We start from the raw sequence: 16,869 nt of genomic DNA, 5'->3' as shown, positions 1-16,869 counted from the left end.
ATCATATAGTAATACTCAGATTTTGATAGGGTAACTGTAGCTGATTTGGACCATCAGCCACACTTACTACATCAATTTCTGAGTATCTCTGTAATGCAATAACTGAATTTAGTAATGTTTATGAAGAATCTACATCAATAAGCAATTTATATGCTTATTCAATCTCTTGTTTTCTTACTTCTTTAGTGGAAGAATATCTAATATTATCTTGACATACTGGAATTTCTTAAAAATTATATATCTAACACATACTATCTTACAAAATCTCTTTGAGTAGTCTTCATGATTACAGACTGTATAAGACTATAATAAATTATTATTATTATTATTATTATATCTTCTGTATTATGATTTTTCAGAAAGATAAGTGCCAATAATTTGTTCTTAATAGAGTTAAGATTTCTGTTATTTACATAACAAGCTAATTAATAAATGTAGTTTGAAAAATCTGCAATTCTATATAACTAACTGCAGCTGAAATTACTTAACCAGTTTATTAACTGTAGAATACTGATCTATAGGTCCACTATATTTATGTTTGACATAGTCTAACAAAGAAAAAAAAAGAAATCAACAAAGAATATATATAACTTATAGAAATTCAGTGCATATTGATGGTAGACAAAGGGTTTCTATTTAAAGTTCTTGATCAGATAATAAAAATCTCTCCAAAAACTCTGAATTTCTATAGAAATCTCTTCTATGCAAATGAAAACATGCTACTAATTTAGTACGCAATAGTATATCTGTAGAAATATGATATTTTAATTAGTTGACTAGCTAAGAACTGTCTACAACTAAAGACTATATCTACCTACATATCATAGAAGAAAAAAGTAAGCACTATTAATGATTCTTCCTAGAATTCATATCACTATCTGTGCTTTTATCTTATCTATTATTACCTTCCTGCCTCTCTTCAGCACTAGCAGGGTCTCTGCCTATTGTATAATAGATATTAGAGCTTCTGTCTAGTTCAGAAAGCCAGTTCTGAAGAAGTAGAAAAAGAAGAAAAAAGAGAAAAAGAAAGTAAAGAAGAAGAAAAAGAAGAAAAAGAAGAGAAGAAAGAAGAAGAAAGAAAATAATAATAATAATAATAATAATAATAATAATAATAATAATAATAATAATAATAAACTTGTTATTTAGATAGTTCTTAATTATGTGCTGGCTTCAGTCATTAATTAGTTTTAATACTTGTTTTTTTTTTTTTCATAATTAAATTAATTTTTCTAAAAGTTCTGCTTTTATCAAAAAAGTAACAAAATTTAATAATAGTTCACATAAAATTTGATCAGTTTAACTCTTCTATATAAATTTGATATAATGAAGCCAGAAAATCTGGTCCCATCCCAGTTTCACTATAAATCTAGCTGGAATAGAAAATGAGAGCCTATCTTCTCTGCTGGAATAGAATGTAAGACATAATTTTCTATTTAAGAATAGGACCAGAAAATAATTTATGAGATAGAGATAGGAACAGAATCTCAAGCTCTTGAGTAAGATGAAACATGAGACTGAGATTTTATATTTGAAATTCTGGCTGTTTCTAAATTCAGAACAAGAACTAGTTTCAATAGAAAATAGCATTCTATTCTAGTTCTGAATATCAGTCTACTACATTATTAAATATAAACTTTAGAATTTAGATATAGAGTATATAGATACTTAATAAACGATATTATCAATTTTATTTATATAACTTTATTATTTGTAAAGATACTGTAATACATGCTAGTAAAAAACTAATAAAATACTATAATTAAAAAAAATAATTATTATATTTTGATAATTCTTATAATTTACAAAGTTTATTATATTTGTATAGTATTTTCTTTATTTTAGAATAATTAGTCATAAACTTGTGAAGATATAAGAGAGCAAAAGTTTGAGATTTGTATATATCTTTTGATGTTTTGATAAGATATTTTGCTTAATGGTGAATTACAGTAAGCAATTTGTGTGCTTATTTAATCTCTTGTTTTCTTACTTTTTTAGTAAAAGAACTTCTAATATTATCTTGATATACTTGAATTTCTTAACAAAATTATGTATTTAATATATAATAACTTAACAAATCTTTCTGAGTAGTTTTTATAGTTACTAACTGCATAAGACTATCATAAATTAGTATTATATATTATTATCATTATTAATTCAAGATAGTATAAGCTAGAATTAAGATTTTAATTTATAAGTCTTTGAACAGCAGCTTAACTATTAGGGGAAATCCATATATCTAATATTAATCTTGATTAAGATTAAGAGATGGAACTTGCTAACTTAAATACTTTATCTATAGTGAACAGTTCTGCATCAAAAATCTCAAGATATTTACCTAGATTTTATGAGAATCTAATATTATCTTGTAGATTATATACATCAGCACCAGTATATTGATTTTTTTCAGCTTTTAATTTATCTGAATAAAGAACTAAAGATCTATTATCTAGATCTTTAATTTTATTCATATGAATATCTTTATTTGTTTCTTTATCTGACGTTTCAATTTGAATATCTATGTTAGGGGAGTCTGATATAGATCTCATAGGTTGTCCCTAGATTTGGGGTATAAAAGAGCTAAGTAGGTCTGATGCCCACAACTGATAAGAGGAAGTCATGTGTAGAACATATAGATCTGCTAACTAGAGAACTGAATACTGAGATTTCCATAATTTATGCAAATCATGTGATTCTTATATGTTCAGAGTTGGTGGTTATATGAGTTCCTTTGAATATCTAATATTATCTGATACTAAGCTGGCTTATATTTTTTTGGTGCTTGGTTGGTCTACATTTATAATATTATTTTCCTTCTCAGAGGCCTTGAACTTTAAGATATAGGGCCACCAAAGTAGTTTTTCATACATTGTTATAGCTTCTCTGTTATTGGTGGAGTATTATAGATTCTTGAATATGCAAGTCTCTGTATTCCTACTGCTTGTCTATAGAGATATCTTACAAGTACATTACCAGCAGTTGCAGTAGGTATTCTGTTGTAGAATATTAATTATTTTATTATAATAATTCAGTATTTTATTAGTATTTCATCATATTATTCTTTTTTTGTTTATCAGCTTGTTTCAAGTGGTTTTGGTTGCTATATTGTTCATTGTCTGTGATTATATTGTTTATCAACAAGTTATAGATCTAACCACTTTGGGACATTGTGATGCAGATATAAATAGAGACTTCCTCATCTTTATTCTTCTTCTTTTCTTTTTACTACATCTTGTATGCAAGCATTATTATTTTCTTTAACTTCTACTTTTATTGTCATGATTTTAATAAAGAATTCTATTTCTAATAATGAGAAGAACATATTTCTCTGTTTTATGTATATATATTTAATATTTACAGACTATTTAGACAAGAAAGAGTCTTGTATCTGAGATATCAAAAAGAGTTCTGTGTTTACTACTTGAAGCATCAAACTTGTACTTGCTATAATATAAGTGCATTTTTATCTGTTTTTTCTTCTTGTTCTGATATGGCTATAGATTTCAAAGTCTGCCATTAATGTTATCTGTAGACTTTTATATCTTCAAGAGAAGTATTACTTCTTTAATACTGCAGATTCACATCATTCTTATGATATAAAGTGTATGAGTATTCTAGTACAAGAGTTTTATGATCTTGATTCTGAGACTGTAAAATATTATTATTATCAAGCTTCTTCTGTTCTTAAAGAATCTTCTTCAAAATATTATTGTCTATCTTCTCTTTATCAAGCTAAGACTGTGAATCTTGTATCTGAAACTAAATTTATTAAAGATGATCCATCTGAATTTCTTTATTTATTATCTCTAGTTTATACTGTTTTGTTTTGAGTTCAAAACAAAATTGGAAATATATTTTTGAGATTTTTCTCAGATTTTCATATTAATTTCTCAATAGAGAATTCTTTCTACTTTACCAGATAATACTTCTTGCAATAGTGTATCTTGTTATTTAAGATTTCATCTACTAGTACTGCAGAAGAATATATTAGTATCTTACTTTTTCTCATGCAATACAGTTTTAACAATAAGACATAAAAAATATTATGAATCTGATAGCTTGAAGAGAGCTTCAGTCAATATACATTATTTTCTATAGTCTTTACTACTGAGAAAGATTTATAGTACTTATTACCTAGCTTCTTACAGAGATATATTATATATAAGTTCTTTAATAATAACATTACTTTATCACCAGATGTATATATCTTGTCTTGATATTTTCAGTTATAAGATCATACTTAGTCTTTTTTCACTTTTGTCAAATGTTCTATCAGACTATCTCTTAATACAGAGATTATTCTCAGTCTTTTCATCAGATATTATCTGTGCATCATCAGTTAACTTCTGAATCTTATCTGATTCTCTAGATTCAAGGCCATACATTACTTTAAACAGAAATATGTGCATTATAAAGTGTTCTAATTTATTATATGCAAACTCTGCATACATAAGCTACTTTTCTTAATTATCTTGTCTATAACTATAATAAATACAGAAGTATCTTTTTAAGATCTTGTTTAATATCTTTGTTTAGCTGTCTGTTTGTAAGTGAAATATTATGCTAAGTTTTTATCTAACTTTTATGTAAAAATATAGCTTTAATTAATATTTACTTATAAAGACAGGTCTTCAGTTCAAGATAATATTATCTAGAAATTTAAAGTTCTTAAATATTTTTTTCAGCAAGAGATTTGTTATCTTTAGTATATTAATCTTCTTTCTATATATAAGAAAATATGCAAGTTTTATAAATTACTTTATAATAATCAGAACTATATTATATAAATTTCTCTTCTTCTCACTTAAAGAAAGATCTATTATAAAGTTTATAAATATCAAATATTAGAGATTACTGAATATCAGCAACAGTAAAAGCAGCTTATATAGTTTGTATGTTGAAGTCTTCTCTTATTAACAGATTTGATATTCATATATATACATCTGAATATCTTATCTTATTAAATATTATTTATATTTTTGTCAGAGTAAGATAAATATCTTCACTATATTAAAGTAATAATGAACTTATAGTAGTTTCTGTCTTAAAGTTAGATTACTTGAGATGTAGATTCTGTCACTCTTTATTAATAAATCTTATTTATTAATTTTTTACTCTGACTGCTGAGATTCTGTCTCAGTAAATCTTGCTTGTACAGAGAGATTATTTCTCTGTATCTCTAGCAACAAATTTAATACACTCTTAGTTAATTTATTATAGATCTTTTTTATCTTTTATTATTATATTTATACACATACAGAAAATTCAGAATCTTCTGCAATTTCTATATTAAGTCTCTTCAGTATCTCTAGCTGGTGCTTCTTGAACTAACTTAACTATCTTAATATTATCAGATCTTCTCTATACTATCTTTATTTTCTTGCTTTGAAGAGCAAGAGCAGTATATACTTGAATATCTTCTTTATTAAAGAAAGTTTCTTTAAATAAATTCCACTCTGAAATATTATCTGTATATTATTATTTAAGTATATATATAGAAAGATTAATGTTCTCTTTTAGTTTGATATAGTCTGGTCTTTATAATAATATGTCAGCTGGATTATGCTTTTCAGAGCAGTAGAGAATCTTAAAGTTATATACTTTAAAAATCTTAATTTATCTTATATATTATTATTGTACCATCTTGTTTATAGACTTTATGAATGAATAAAGATTTGCATGATTTATAATAATCTTTATAAAATATTTTATTTCTTCTAAATAATGTTATTAATAAATAAACACTCAGACAATAATTAATATTCTCTTATTCAGTATGCTATAAACTTATTAAGTCTGATTAAACTTGAATAATCAGTAGACAACTGAATATTATTTATCTTCAAATAGTTATAGTAATATTATATCTGCAGTATATTCTGAAGTATCTATCTTCAGACATATTCTATATTCTGGATTACAGTCACAGATAATAGACTCTTCAGAAAAAACTGTTTGTAACTCACAAAATACTTTTCTAATAGTAAATATCAGAAGAAATAGTTTTCTCTTTCATCTATTTTTACTGTTTTTCAAGAAATCTATCAACAGTATCACAACAACTGAGTACTTTTGTATAAATCTTCTATAAAAGTTTGCAAAACTTAGAAATATCTAAATATTATAAAAACTTTATAATAAGAGCTACTTTATAATTATCTGTATCTGCTTTAGGTCTATCTTAATATCTTCATTATTAATGATATATTTAAGATATGAGATTATTTATTTTTTTAAAAACATACTTAGTAAGCTTTGTAAATAATTGATATTCTCTTAGATACTTCATAACTAATCTAACATATTTCTTATGCTCTTTCTCTGAGACAGAGAAGATAAGAATATTATCTAGATAAACTACACAGCATATCATATTAATCAGACCTGCCAATGCCTTATTTATATAGAACTGGAAGATTACTGGTGCATTTAATAACTTAAAAGATATAATAAAATACTCAAAACTTCTAAACTTTATACAAAATATAATCTTTCATTTCTTCTCTTCTCTGATTCTAATTTAGTGATAGATATTATATAAATTTACTTTAGAAAAGTAGTATACTTCTGCTAGCTGGCTTAGTATTTTATTTATCAACAACAGAGAGTAATAGTTCTTTATTATAATTATATTAAGACTATAATAATTAATACAAAGCCTGAGTTCTTTATTAATCTTAAGTGCAAACAATACTGAAGTCTCTGCCAGACTTTATAATAAATATACTTAATTCTTGCATAGTTTGTTCTTGATATACTCTTGTAGAATCTCTGTTTGCTTGAGCAATAGTTTATATATTAGTATATAAGAGAACTTACAGCTGTCTTTAAGAATAATTAGATAACTAATCTTTATTAATTTCAGTAATTCTGCTGTTTTTTTCTCTGAAAAAATATTTTTATAGTCTCTCAGTCACTCAGATACTTCTGTCAGAACTTGATTATTATCTAATACAAAAATAATATAAAAGAGTTTATTCTTGATATATATTACTCAGAGAAATTTGTCTATATTTAGAAGTTTAACTGATTTCTTCAAGACTTAGTAATATTATATCTTGTTCTTCTAGTCTATATTTAGATTAAAGTCTTTCAATTACAGTATGTCTAGAATTATATTTATATTAATTATATTAATCACTACAAATATTTATTTTATCACTTTTGTAATTTCTATAAAGTTTATTATAGTAAGTTGAGTCTTATAAATACTATATTAGTCAGTCTCAGCTTTATTTAACATCTCAATAACTTTTATAAGTATCTTTGGTTAATCTTAATTCAATTGGAACACCAGTTTATAGAAAATACTGTTTACTGTAATATCTAAGTTCAATAATACAGCTTGTTTTATAAAATTATTCAACAGTATAATCAGTATGATTGACAGATATATACTACATCTGCTTATCTTCTTTAGTAAATTAATACTCTTATCTTTCTGATGTTTAATCTAGATCTTGTATGAATTTTGCTGTTCTGATCTTTATCTAGTTCTTATTCTATATATCTGTTTACTAAAACTTGTTAAAGATATTTATACAGAACTTTACTCTGTAATTTGATTAACTATATCTTAGACAGAGCTCTTTATTTATTTATTATTTGTGTTTCTCTTTAGATAACTTCAGAAGTAGTTTTACAGATATCTTCTTTATTTATAAGAGACTTCCTTTATTATCTTGTTAAGATACACTCTTTTCTTAAGAGATTAAGATTCTTTATTTCTTCTTATTTTAATCTTTATTCTAGAGACTTTGTTTCTTCTTTTCTGAGATTAATTTAAGAAGAGTTGCTTACTCTCTTAGTTCTGCAACTATGTTTAATTAATATTGCAGTTTATCAAGCTTAAGTCAGATATTTAATCTAAGTTTTATTTATAAAAAAAGTATGTGAAAGAATTTATTCAGTAAATTGTTTAGATCTTGTTCCAGCTCAGTAATAATGTAATCCACAAGCGAGCAAAATCCACAAGCGAGCGAAAGATTAAATTAAGGCATCCCAACTAACTAGAATTTAACCCAAAATATCTACACTCAACAACCCCTAAATAGATTAAATTACATTGCAATAGGACTGCAGCAGCTTCTTCTTGTATAGCTTAAAATATGACAGTTTGTACATCTTGGTGGTGCCCACAAACATGATGCAAGCTCTGAGGCTGTAGACTCAGAGAGTTAAGCAACTGACTGTTCAACAGGTTGAGCAGGTAGAATGGCAAGCTCAGCAATCTCTTCTCTAGTTAGACCTTCTTCATATTGAATTTGGCACTTAGATCTTGTACATTTTTACTTCTCTTTCTCATTTACAGCAAATATATCCTGATATTGCTTTTTCATAATAATGGTATTGACTATTCTATATTTGCAGGCCTTGATAATTTGGTCAAATTCTTCTATTAAGCTCTGGAGTGAGCTCTCAAGCCTCTGCTCCATAAGATTCCTGATCTTATCTGCCTGCCTATGCAATTACTGGAGATTGTGAGATATTTGTAAAATTCAGAATGACACTGGGTTGCTAGATTGGCTAGCTGGAGAAGTAGGGGTTTGAAGTTAAATATCCAGCTGCTGAAAAATCTGATCTGGGTCAAATAAGACTATTCCAGTAGCCATGAAGCCACTTTGAATGTTCTGAGTCTTGAAGACCTCCATACATGCTGTAGAATAGGCATCCAGAAAATTCATCTTCTTAATAGTGTTGATTCTAAGCCATATTTACTGTTCAACTAGACTGTTATATGCCTGCTTCAAAACTGCAAAAACACTTACATTAAGAGGCTGTAAGAGATGTGATGAATGTGCTGGCATGCACAGAGAAATAATCTTATTCTTTTTGCAGATATAATTAAATTCTGAAGTAAGATGACTGCTGTACTCATTCAGAATAAGAAGTATATGAGTATCAATCCTCCATGGATTTGCAGCAGGAATAAATAGTCTAGTCAGCCATTTAATTTCTATCTTATCTGTAATCCAGTTATTAGAACTAACATCAAGTCTCTAGCCAGCTGGAAGCCCATCAAAGCAGCTTTTCTGTAGATTTTATCTCTTAAAAATGATGTACAGGAGCAAGATCCAGCCTGAGATATTAACTGATTCAATTACTGTGACCCATTCTCAATTTCCAGGCTGTAGAAGCTTTGCTCAGCCATAGTGCTCAGCACTAGTAATAATCTTGATAGTTATGCAGAGGTTCATTGCAAATCCAGTCTCATTAAAATTGTAGATATCTTCTATTGAGATTCCATGCTCAGTAATTATATTCTTCAGAGTTTTAAATCAAGCCTGAATAATCTTTCTATTCTCATATTTTGCTTGCTTGTGATTATAGCATCTGGAATAGTAGTATTTAAGCTCTGTACAGCATTTAATCAGATTTAACATCCAGTTCTGGCCAACATGGGAGGGGGAAGAGGTAGAATCTTGCATGGCAAGAAGATGGTTGGCTATATTCTCAATAAATGCCAGTCAGAGGGGGATTCCTTGTTTAGCTAGGTTTAGAATTCATTGAACTAGCTGATTCTCTTCAGACTCAGTCAATTTGGTTGAATTTGCATGTAGACTGATTCATGCACATCTTTCTTTTATTCAATGATATAAGATAGTATAAGGCACATTAAATAGCCATGCAGCTTTAGCAATTGAGCTAATTTCTTGCTTTTTAAGTGTAGAAATAGCAAGTTCAATCCTGCCCTCTATTTCTATAAAGGATCTTGCATTTTTATTGTGAATTAGTGGCATTCTGACGCGTTGAAGTAGATGGTTGAAGAAGTTGAAAAAATAACTTTTGCTTGCTTGTAGATTTCGCTCGCTTGTGGATTATGTTATACATAAAAAATAAGAGTACAGATTAATTTTTCTGCTAAATAATATTATAATATTACTGTATTATATCTTAACTGCAAGTTATCTTGAGTTTAATATTATTCTTACATCATATTTTAAACTTACTTTATAATATAGATAATTATTCTTTTTTTATTTTCAACATCTGTTGGTATATCTGAAATTTATTACAAAAATAACTAAATATTTAGTTAATTCTGACAGTATCTGTTACTTTATATAGTGATTTTCTCAGACAAAAGTGCTGTTTTATTAAGACTAATTATATTTTATACTTACTAAGTAATTTACTAATAATAAAATACTTTTAAAGATTTTACATTCTTAAAATTATCTAATTTCTCTGTTGATTATATCTGCAAGAGAAATTTTAAAGAAAAATTATTATTTATCAATCTTTATTTGTATTTAATTTGTTTTTGCAGTCTACATATTTTATTTTATTTATATATGTCTGCTAGATTCTTTTATAGACATGTCTTCTTTTCTTTAAAAGTTTCTTCTCTTCTAGTTTCATTTAATATATTCAAGAATACATCTTCATTCTTTGTATTATTAGCTGATATTTTACTGATGATCACTTCACTATTTTTAACATTTTTATTATTGTTCATCTTCTTTATATTAATATTTATTTTTATTAAGTCTGCAATATGAGATGTTGTTACAGTTTATCTTATAGATCTTATCAGCATTATACCAATTTTGATAATTATATATCAGAAAGTGTTCAGAATGTTAAAGAAGCTTAATATAGATCTTATGAATTATCTTTAGATTTAAGATACAAAAGAGCTAAGTAGGTTCAATGCCTACAACTGATGAGAGGAAGTTATATGTAGAATATATAGGTCTGCTAACTAGAAGACTGAATACTGAGATTTCCACAATCCATGCAAATCATGTGATCCTTATATGTTCAGAGTTGGTGGTCACATGAGTTCCCCTGAACATCCAATGTCATCTGATGCTGGGCTGGCCTATGTTTGGTGCTTGGTTGGTCTACATTCATAACGATCTATCAAATCAGCTAGATTTTCAGACCAAGATGCATTCCATTTTTCTTTGATTCTTTCAGTTTTTAAAGAAGGTAATGTTGTTAAAATAATTGAGCAAATTCTGAATAGTTGACTTGGATTATTGAAATTATAGTTGTTGGGTAGTGAGAAATGTTAATTACTAGTCTTGGTAAAGACCCCTGGGAGACTGTAGTAGTGGGGACAGGGCTGCAACTTTGTATATTGCTATCCTGTTACTCCACCTTTTCCTTCCTTTTCAAAGGCTTGAGTAATTCTTTCTGTCTTAGAAATCTATCCATTTTTATCATCTCTACTGACCTGCTTTCTTTCCTAAGTTGGTGCACTCTTTCTTTTGTCCTCTCTTTAAATGCCTTGCGGCTTGGCTATGAAACAAAGTCACTTTGGAGCTCTTTTGTACTAACATCATACATGGTCTAAAAGTGACACGCTCCCGAAAACTTCAAGCAGGTGAAGAGCACCTGCCTCGTTACTTTGCAAAAAATGGGTTTGTTGATGCCGACCCAAAGAAGACAAAGAAAGATGGTGGTGGCAAGGCCAATTGGTGAGAAATCTTGTGTAGCATTAGAATTCTACTGTTGCTGATACTAGTGAAGGGGTCGGTCTGGAGAGGAGGTGCATGATTATGGCTATACATTTGCAAATGCTCGGCGTCGCTCAAACAGCAGCAACCAAGCACTTGAAGATTTTAAAACTAAATTTGAAGCTATCGAACACGATCCCGTCTTCGAAGAAGACATTCATGGACCAGAGCAAACAGATATGGAAACCTGTGAGTTGAAGGATCAAAATTCGGGACAATGTGTCAGTATTGTGGGCAGGTTGCACTCGGATACCGAGAAGCGAAAGGGGCCATAGATTCATTATCCTAGCCTGATCCGTTGAGATTTGCTGAGGACTGTTTACTGAAATTCCCAAGCCATGTAATGTTCTAATGGCGCAAGCTAGAGGGTCTCAAGCAGGGTTCGTAGCTGCATATTTCATGCAAGCTAAGGAGTAGCTGAAAGAGAAATGTCTTTGACTGATCCCCTAAATTTCTCATTGCTAGCCTGCAAAATCTAGACTCCCAAATATTAGTTTCTACTTCACGACCAGGAACAGGGAACACAAATGTTGCAGCTTCCACAGGAGCCCAATGTATGCATTTGCTTTAACTCTCCATATGGCTTGGTAAATCCCGCGACTTTGTAAACATTGCAATTTCGAAAAGAACTGTGTACTAATAAAGTGCTCCAATGCTTCAGCAAGCTCCACCAGCGTGCTTGCTCTTAAAGTAGCCTGCTGGATCGTAGCTGAAACAATAACTGACTGGACAGTCTATAATTTTCTGAAAAAATAGATGTATGCGAATTGCTTCATCTCCTCAATATCACCACCTTGAACAACCTTTTCATCATTGAAAAGAACCCATTGGTTGTCTTCATCCTGGGCAACTTCTTTTCGGACAAATGCAACATAGTGACTAGGATATGTCAGATCAGTACTTTCGGAAGAATATGCGCTTACTTACCCAGCATGAACTGAGACGCCTTTGTGGCAGATGATGGCGTGTAATTGAAAGAGAGCAGGTATATCACTAGATCCTTGCAACTGCGCTGGGGATCCACTGCTTACTTGATATCCCTCGATCTCCGCGTCATACGGATGACTTAAAACCCAATCCAACGCCCTGTTGATATCTCCATCCGTTTCAAGGAGCGCTTTCCGAGCTTTCGGACGATCAATGCCCATGTCAATTAGTTGACCAATCTTTGCTTCGTCTTCATTTGAACAGTGATTCCCACCGCTACCTGGTGGTGCGGAAATGTCCGTCGTATCGATATCCGGATCATCCATATGTGAAAGCAACCAATTCAATGCGGCATCCGTATCCGTGTTTCCTGTGGCATAGAGTGCCTTTTTGATCCGAATCTCAGGAAACCCCATACTGAGAAGCATGGCAACCGCTTCTTCATTGGGTTGAAACTCGATATCTGGGGGTGAGGGCTCATCTTCTAATAAAATTTCGCCTGCCTGAATGCCAAGCGAGCGATATTGGCTGAGATCCAAGGGTTCGTCACTCACTTCGACGGGGATATTAAGTTTAGTTGGCACCCAGTTGATCAGTTCAAACCGTCTGGCGTTAATAATCAAGTTTTGCGGAAATGTCTTGAAGAGCGATCGCTTTCGGAAGCCCTTCTTGCTTTCGCACCCAGAACACGTTAACTCAACAATTTCTTCTGCAGTAAAAATATCGAGGCATTCCCTGAGAGAGACACGGTCGAATTTCGAAGACACCGGTGTTTCTCCGCTTGCGCAACTCTCAGCATCATTGTCTTCTTTCAAGCGACGAATTGGGACAGGAACAGAAATATTATCCTGTTCGTCAATTTTATATCGCACCTTTCCACATGATAGGCATTGTAACCGCTGCTCCAAATTAAAACGAAAAGATGCAACTGGATTGGGAGTGTCATAATGTTTATTGACATTTATAAGTTTAAAAAGGTGCAGAAGAAATTCAAACGCATCTTGCTGGCGCATTGTCGAAAATTCATCATGACCGCGACCAATTAAATGTTTTAGCATTCCTGGAGCTAGCCCCAACTGATAAGGTAGGTCTTGACAGCCCGTGTGGGCCACCGTATCGGAGTTTGGGACAGAGTAACGGCCTGAAATAAGCCCATCGGCTATTTTCCTTAGTTGAGTTTCGAGATCCTCCGCCGGTAAAGGTACTACTGGAGGAAGCTCTTGTGGTTTAAAATATCGGTATTCAAACTCCGGTAGGGAGAACAAGCACTGGAGAGCACTGGCAAGGTAGCAACTGTTGCCGAGGTTTCGCAAGCCGGTGAGTCCTGGCCCAAAGATAGGCTTTAGGTCCATCCCATCGCTTGAAGTCATTGTAAACTCCCATTTAAGGTTTTGCTCAATCTGCATTTCCGTGAGACTTTTCTCGGTTTTTTTCTGCTCAGTGATCATAATTCCCCAGTGTGCTAGGTGCAAAGCTAGATCCGGGTCAATTCGTTCCTCATTGCAGGCATAACAGAATACATCAGCAGACCCCTCAGGAGAGATCGAATTTAGCTTGACCGAGACAGAATGTGTCAAATTAGAAGCATGTGCAAGTGCATGGGAATTGCCTCCCATGCCCCCAAACTGACTGCGACCACAGCCAACATTGCCACATTGTAAGCATAACCAAAGATTTTCTTGCATGGAACACTGAGAACAATGAGAAAATTCTGCAGAATATTCAGAATAACTTCCCGAATAAAAGCCACATGGGAATCGTTAAACATACTGTTAAGTTGCATTAAACTAGCATCATCCTGGGTGAGACACAGGATATGTTCACATGATGTAAGTTCAAGCTCCCATGCCTTTACTTCTTCCTTGCGAGAGAATGTGAGGGTGTTCATGACACCATCTATCACATCCTGCAACACTGGGATAGAAGAGATATCAACATCATCATTGTCGCAATCATAACATATTACTTTGATAGTGGTGTTATAATGATCTTCTTCTCTTAAGGGCTTGATCGCTAATTTCGACATTTTAGGGGGAGGTTCATCACGCTATAGCGCGCAAGGAGTTAGCCAAAGCCAGATTAACAAAATCTGTAAACAGTGTACAAAGATATCAAGTATGGCCAGACCTGTATTGGCTTGCGCGTTCTCCTAATGTTTAGGGCCAATGGGTGCTCACAGCGAGCATGGTGAAGGGCAGCATGATCTCTGTTCCCCGTACAACCTCCATTAAAGCAGCTGAGGCAGACATTCAGCCCAGATGGATCGTCCTGTAGTCCTTGTTAATAATGCATCAGGGCGACCATATGTGGTCCATGCGTACTATAGAGTCAAAACATTGGGTGCAATCTTCCCGATATACAGATTGGCTGTTTCTGGGAGGTTGCAGCCCTGCCGAATCCACATGCGGGCACACCATGCTTTTGCTAGAAGTTAACAAAGCCTTGAGATATAGCAAGAGAATGAAATGGGATGACTATTATGATCCCAACTGCAGTAAAAAAGCTAAACCACAAGGGCTGAGGTATGAGGGGGTTGTTAGAAGCCACGAGCGGAGCACAAAGTCAGGTTGTCATTGATTAATATGTAGGTAATTATGAAGGTATGAAGTATGGTGTAGTGTCCCAGAAGTCTTTACCCACACTAGTAACAAACTAGTGGTTAGCGGGGTGGCAGGTTCCGGCAGGTTACTACCCAGGCGCGCCATGTAATGCATTTGATTATTTGATTGATTGATTGATTGATTATGTCATCCACTGTCCCAGCTGCTTTGTCAGCAGCTATGCGGGCCTGACCTCACATGATTGTCAGCTCAGTCACATGTTCTAGATACAAAAGAAACAAACATAATAGCAAATAAACTAAACAAATACAATAATACAGATACAGATTTTTTATCCCAATCTCCATAACATCAAAAAGGAGTGTGTCAAAGAGCAAGAAATGAAATATAAATAAAAATACAGATAAATCTCTGATACTATTATAGCTGGTGTATTTTGAATACTATACATCTCTGCTGCTATATCTATTTATTCTGTATTACTCTTCAGAAGAACTTATTACTTTACTAACTCTGTATTAATATACTGAAATTACTCAAGTAATTTAATCTTTATTATACATTTAGCTGCTTTAATACTGAAGCTTTATTATAAGAGTATTATTCTTAGATTTGTTGTTCTTCTCTTCTCTTTTTACAGAATATTCTCTTTAAGCTGATAGTATATTAATGTAAGAATTCACCTGCAAAACTCTTATACAGATGAACAACACCTGCAAGAGCTAAGAGTCTTGACTTGCAAGCTGTTGACAGTTGCATGTGTTCTCATAAAAATATTAAGTTACATGCTTGTAAGCACATATAAAAGACTACCACTACACAAATCTCTTGCTAAGAGCTAGTAGCAATCTTGTTTACAAGTTATATATAGTTGCTAGAATATAAAAATCTTTTATTTCATATACTCTTTTCTACATACATCTTTCTTAGAGATTCATTGGCACATTAATTCATATGTATAATTCTCATATTTTGCTACTCTTCTTTAATGACATTTAATAATAGTATTTATACAAAGAAGCTAATCTTTTAAAACTTGTAAATCTGAAACACCAGCTGAAAATCTACTTAGAGAACAAATTCAAGTTTGTAAAGAAATAACAAATATGAAAACTATCTTAGCTCTCTTAACTATCAATAAAATTAAAAATAGTATTATAATCTCAGAAAAAAAGTTTACTTTAACATCAAAAACAAAATTTAACAACTTTACAAGAAAAACTAACTACTAGAAAATATTATAAAATAGCAAGAAAAGTTAAATAATACTTTTCAAATTACTTAAAAGTACTTGTAAAGTAAATTTCTTAATATAATTATTTTTAATTCAATATCTGTAAAGTATCTGCTAATTTTAAGATTATCTCAACACCTAAAACTCTACCAGACTAATATCTATATAGAATATTAACAGTTTATCTTTAATATTAAATTTATTTATAACACAAGCAAATTAAATAATAAGAAATCTCTTATATATACTTCTACACAACTTAACTATATTAAGAAAGATCTTTAAAAGATTTACTGTAAAGATAATTTATTAAAAAATAACTGAACTAATCTTAAGAAAATTTTATATATAAGACAAGAAGATTCAGTAAATTATTACAAAGCTCTTAATAAGTACATTTTAATATTTGCAAAGGTTTAAATAAAACTGATTATATTTATTACTAATAATTTCTAGAGCTTATAACAGAAATTAATAAAGAATTTAAAGATTTTACAAAAATAAAGAAGAATCTATTTATACAGAGCTTGAATAAGCTTATGTAAATCAAATTAGCCAAGCAGCTGAAGATATTAAAGAGTATTAATAAGATAGTAGTACTGACTACTTAATTTTAATCAAGTATATCAGTAGCTTATATGAAGAATATCTTGTATATAAAGTTCACTAATTCAGTTAAAAG

The 16,869-nt window shown here is 30.8% G+C and overlaps 2 protein-coding genes across 2 annotated transcripts; one reads left to right on the top strand and one right to left on the bottom strand.

The window, feature by feature from the left end:
- The first annotated feature begins 10,888 nt into the window (after window positions 1–10,888).
- On the top strand, window positions 10,889–11,980 carry CIMG_07237 (uncharacterized protein). The gene is made up of 4 exons (XM_001243340.2): window positions 10,889–11,033; window positions 11,152–11,198; window positions 11,306–11,426; window positions 11,479–11,980. Coding segments are annotated over exons 2-4 (384 nt in total). The 5' UTR covers window positions 10,889–11,033; window positions 11,152–11,197; the 3' UTR covers window positions 11,741–11,980.
- A 16-nt stretch (window positions 11,981–11,996) lies between these two features.
- CIMG_07236 (ubiquitin C-terminal hydrolase) lies at window positions 11,997–14,988 on the bottom strand. The gene is made up of 5 exons (XM_001243339.2): window positions 14,714–14,988; window positions 14,520–14,660; window positions 14,163–14,439; window positions 12,393–14,103; window positions 11,997–12,344 (listed from the first exon to the last, which is right to left on the bottom strand). Exons 1-5 carry the CDS (start codon window positions 14,807–14,809, stop codon window positions 12,200–12,202), a joined length of 2,370 nt encoding a protein of 789 aa, XP_001243340.2. The 5' UTR covers window positions 14,810–14,988; the 3' UTR covers window positions 11,997–12,199.
- Between the last annotated feature and the right edge of the window lie 1,881 nt (window positions 14,989–16,869).

The sequence above is a fragment of the Coccidioides immitis genome (assembly GCF_000149335.2).
Source record: "Coccidioides immitis RS genomic scaffold supercont3.2, whole genome shotgun sequence".
NCBI lineage: Eukaryota > Fungi > Ascomycota > Eurotiomycetes > Onygenales > Onygenaceae > Coccidioides > Coccidioides immitis.
The sequence above is the reverse complement of the archived record's forward strand: the minus strand, read 5'-3'. Positions and strand labels throughout refer to the sequence as shown.